Source organism: Octopus bimaculoides, chromosome 14 (assembly GCF_001194135.2).
Source record: "Octopus bimaculoides isolate UCB-OBI-ISO-001 chromosome 14, ASM119413v2, whole genome shotgun sequence".
Taxonomy (NCBI): domain Eukaryota; kingdom Metazoa; phylum Mollusca; class Cephalopoda; order Octopoda; family Octopodidae; genus Octopus; species Octopus bimaculoides.
The window spans coordinates 27182329-27187328 of record NC_068994.1 but is presented as its reverse complement, the minus strand read 5'-3'; the positions used below and the strand labels follow the sequence as shown (position 1 = coordinate 27187328).

Here is a 5000-nt window from a genome sequence, read left to right as displayed (position 1 = left end):
GTAGATACATACAATAAAGTTTAAAAAATAAAAATATCAACATTCAAAGAATCAGAAAAATATAAAAGTAAACAATAAAATAGATGTATCAAAGAGATTGGCTTCTAGAACAATTTTTTAAAAGATTGATGGAATGACCATCCCAGCATTAATTTAAATGAATAAACAAATAAAAAATAAATATATAAGCAATAAAGCATATTGTTAGAGATAAATAAACAAAACAAACAAATAAATATAATGGGAAGCACAGAGAAATATAAAGGGAGAATAAAATAAGGTTTAGAATCAAAATAGAGGGCTTAAGTTGTTGGAGTTTCATGCACTGTTGATTTTTGAAGGATGGCAGAGTATTTTCAAGAACTTTAATATGTATACATAGTATTTGAATAATCACAGGCACATTAACATGCATTCGTATGTGAAAATTAGCAAACATGTTAATGGAAACAGTAAAATAGTATGTATGTATGTATGGATGGATGGATGCATGCATGTTTGTGTGTATGCATGCATGTATGTGTGTGTATTTATGTATGTACATATGTAACAGGCTTCCTTACAGTTTCTGTCTATCAATTTCACTTTAGGCTTTGGTTAGCACAAAGCTGCAATTGAAGACATTTTCCCAAAGCACTGTGAAGTCAAATAGATCCTGAACCATGGGGTTACAAAGCAATCTTCATAACCTCACATCCATGTCTGTGCCTATAACTATCTTTAATTCAAAGATATAAATCTGTCCATACAATATCACACCGCTGGAATATACACTCATTACTGGCCCACTTCCATCACTGTCATACAACCTCATACAATTGACAAGCCATACAACCCCTCCACTGGCTCTCGACCATTATAACCACATGCTACTACACTCCACTGACTCATGCATTATTGATTGATTATGAATGTGCTTGATCCAGACTGAACTGGAAGTAAAGAAGTGCTACAATATCAAACCACTGATGCTAACACCTGACAGCTTCCCTAGTCACAACAAACCCTCTAGGTATCTCATTTATATATTTCTTGACAACACAATGAGAATTAGAAAATGTACTTACCATCAGAATCCAGCAGTTCCATATGAACCACAGCTGTAGAGTGATCATGCCCTTCAACAGCCCTGGAAATGTAACATGGTCCAAATAAATATCAAACAAGTTGAAGGGAGAGAATCGGTTGAAAATTACAGTTATTTGATAAAAAACCATGTCAAATACCTTTTTCCCTGCTTATTGCTTTATGTTTCTTGCTCTGGGTAAAATGTTATTGTGCATGACAATCCTTGGCACATAAGTAATGTTTGGTGAACATCGGTTGAAAACTGTAGAAATGCATATGTATTACACACACACAGGCATCCTTTATTTTACAATATATAGATATAGTATACAAAGACAATACTGTTTCTCTAAAAGACAACTTCTGCCACTCTCTCTTTCTGTGCATGTATCTAGATACATGCACTCAGAGAGATATACATTCATATAATGACTGTATTATCTGTCTTCCTTTCACCAAACTGTTTTCTTTTCTCAGTGCCATCCTTAGAAACATTTAATTAACTTATTAAGCTGCCATTGTTGAAAATAAGAATTTTTTATTTAAAAAAAAAAGCAATTTACCATAAAACGTAAACAAATACAAATCTCCATTCATAAATTCTCCCTGCTCAGAGAACTCATGAATATAAATTTGTCATTTTTCTAGTTACTTTTTGCAATCCCTCCCTCCCTACCTACCTACCAATCTACCTATTGACCTACCTACCTACCTACCTACCTGCCCGTCTGCCTGCTTGCCTGCCTACCTACTTGCCTGCCTGCCTGCCTGCCTATCTATCTATCTATCTATCTATCTATCTATCTATCTATCTATCTATCTATCCATTCATCTATTTCTGTCTTCTCAACATATATATATATATGCCTGTCTGTCTGTCTGTCTGTCTCAGTCCTTTACTTTTCATCATTTCTGAAAGATAAATTAACTGATTAATTTCTCAGAGCCATTTTCAAGGAATTTATTTTATGATTGAACAATTTATTGTGTATGAAGAATGTATAATTTCAGAAAGATTTGTAGCAATGCAGTGACAGGCAAAAAGCACAGAGATCTACACTATATATATAAAGTATATCAAAAAAAGAATCTCTTCAGTAGGCAGACACTGAGAGACAAGGAGAGCTGCTAAGATATTCACAAGAAAGAAGAGTAGAAATTCTGGCACAAAATCCTCTTCAAACTCAAATTGCAAATTATTACCACTGGATGTTTCAGGGTGTTTGTTTCATGAATAATATGTGTTTTATTCTATTAAATCCTTTGTTTATTTCAGCATTATTTAACCTATCATTTACTTATCTCTTTCTTGAATACATAAATATATTTCAATGAAGTAACTGATTACTTATTCCATGCATAAAACAATGGCTCCTTTACAAGTGACAACAACTATTGTTTCTAATTTAGGTACAAAGCCAGCAATTTCAAGAGCAGAGTGTTAGCTGATACCATCGATATCAGTACTTGACTAGTACTTTATTTAATTAACCCAGTACTTGACTGGTACTTTATTTTACTGACTCAATAATTCACTGGTACTTTATTTTACTTACACAGTACTTGAGGTTCTTTACTTTACTGACTCAGTACTTCAGTTTATTGACCCTGGAAAGATGAAAGACTAGGATAGCTTTGCCTTTTCATCTTTTTTGAGGGTTTTGTAAATCAAGTTATGTACTTGGGTCAATGTTATTGACTAACCTTCATTTCTCAAAAATCTTTGGCCTTTTGCCTAAATTTGAAACAATTATTGAAACCATAATGGGGAGGGTTGACAGAATTATTAGAGTCAAATAAAAAGCCATTGGCTCTCTACTTCATACAAGTAGCATAGCTAGGGTGGAGGTGAAGGGTGGGCAGCCCTGTGAAACATTTTTATCGAGGCAGTACTTTTAGGTTGGCTGTATAAGCCTGTACAGGTTTGGGTGCTTGTACAAGCTCAGGAAGAGGGTCCAAACTCAAGTGCTGCTCTAGGTGGCTCACCCTTTAGCTATGCCACTAGTTCAAATCCTGCCAAGGTCAAATTTGCCTTTCATTTTACTGGGGTCAAAGATATACTGTACCGGTCAAATACTGATTAACTTTGCCACTTCATAACTGCCGGACTTGTGCCTAAATTAGAAATATATATCAAAATCATCACCATCATAAACACACTAATTGTTTTGTTGTCTATAGTTATGTCCTTCTGAGTTCAAATTCTGCATAAATTAACTTTAGCTATCATCTTTGCAGGATCAATAGCATAAACACCAGTAAAATACTGGGTTAAATATAATTGATTGATTCTTTCTCTGACTATTCATCATCATCATCACTGCCACCATCGCCACCACCGCCACCAACACCACCACCACCACCACCACCACCACCACCACCACCACCACCACCACCACTATTATTATTATTATTATTGATGTTTTTAGTTTTAGTATCAAAGAACTATTAGGGTAGCAGGAAAATAATGGAATGGAATATTATCCATTTGTAGTTATAGAGTTAAAAGAGAATATTTATAAGAAAAATGTAATGAAATTTATTCATCTAGATACCTTCTCAGTATGTAGCAAGCATTTTCAGGGCTGATATCATGGATATATAAAACAACTCATGCAGTCATGCATATGTACACATGTATAAATATATACAGACAGACAGACAGACATAGATACACAGATATAGATATACATATATATATATACGTGTGTGTGTGTGTGTGTGTGTGTGTGTGTGTGTATTTGTGTATTGTATATATGTATATATGCATACATATACATACATATATATATACACATACACACACAACTATATATACATATATATATCCAAATTGAGGGAGTGGAGCAGGTAAAATCCAGGCTACATATGTTTCCTAGCTAGCAGATCCTTTGATGTAACGTTTATTCAATGAGGGGTACTCCACTAGCTACTCATCAGGCCAAAGATACTTTAGTTATATAAATGTTACATTGTCGTTAGAAATAATGTAACCTTTATATAACTAAGGTATCTTTGGCCTAATGAGTAGTTAGTGGAGTACCCCTCACTGAGTAATTATTACTTCTGAGAACCTACTAGCTAGGAAACATATGTAGCCTGGATTTTATATGCTCCACTCCCTCAATTTGGATTTTTATTTCTATTCATAGCAATCCTAGTTGCTAACTGTGAGCTATAAAAAAACTTTTTGCAGTTTATCAAACTTTGGTATGGAAAAAGCCTACTACTTTCTGTATCAACAAACTATTATTGTTCCTGAAAGTTGTCTTTTATACCAACTACGGACTGCTCAAAGCTTACTAACTTCCTACATCTAGTCCTTGGATCTTATAATTACACACATGCACGCACGCACACACACACACGCGCGCGCACACACACAGAGTTATAATGATAAAATGTACAAGTCTTGTGAAATACCAGACTAGTGGCTTTTATTATATTATCTTTACTCTCTCAGCCAATCGAGAGTTAGTCTACTTATATACATGTGTCTATATATATCTTAATATATAAAGCTGAAATTGTGTGTCTGTGTGAAGCCTTTTTAAAAGTTTATAGAAATCCATATTTTCCACTTTTTCGTAAAAATTTTTACATCATTGGAATTTTCTCGATCTGAACTTTCCAGTGCAGTAATTAGATTTTTTAAATTCCGTTTACTTTGTGTGATTTAAGGGAGATTTTGCTGTTGTTTCTAGCAACTTTTATATTTCATCCCTTCTACCTGGAACGCTATTCTTACACAAGCGCTCAGCATAAAAATATAGAGAATAAGAGTAAAAGAAGGAGAGGGAGAGAGAGAACGTGATACATACAACGTCATAGATTAAACTTTCATCTCAGTAGTCTTCACCTATTTTTCATAACATAGATACGTAAAAACACACACAACCACGCATACATGACCTGTGACAACAACATACACA

The 5000-nt window shown here is 34.1% G+C and overlaps 1 protein-coding gene across 1 annotated transcript in view; it reads right to left on the bottom strand.

The window, feature by feature from the left end:
* LOC106878084 (VPS10 domain-containing receptor SorCS3) overlaps window positions 1-5000 on the bottom strand; it is a 1235712-nt gene that overhangs the window by 489548 nt on the left and 741164 nt on the right. Inside the window, exon 6 of the mRNA XM_052972785.1 lies at window positions 1068-1129. Within this exon, the coding sequence (XP_052828745.1) occupies window positions 1068-1129 (62 nt within the window). The remainder of the gene's footprint in view (window positions 1-1067; window positions 1130-5000) is intronic.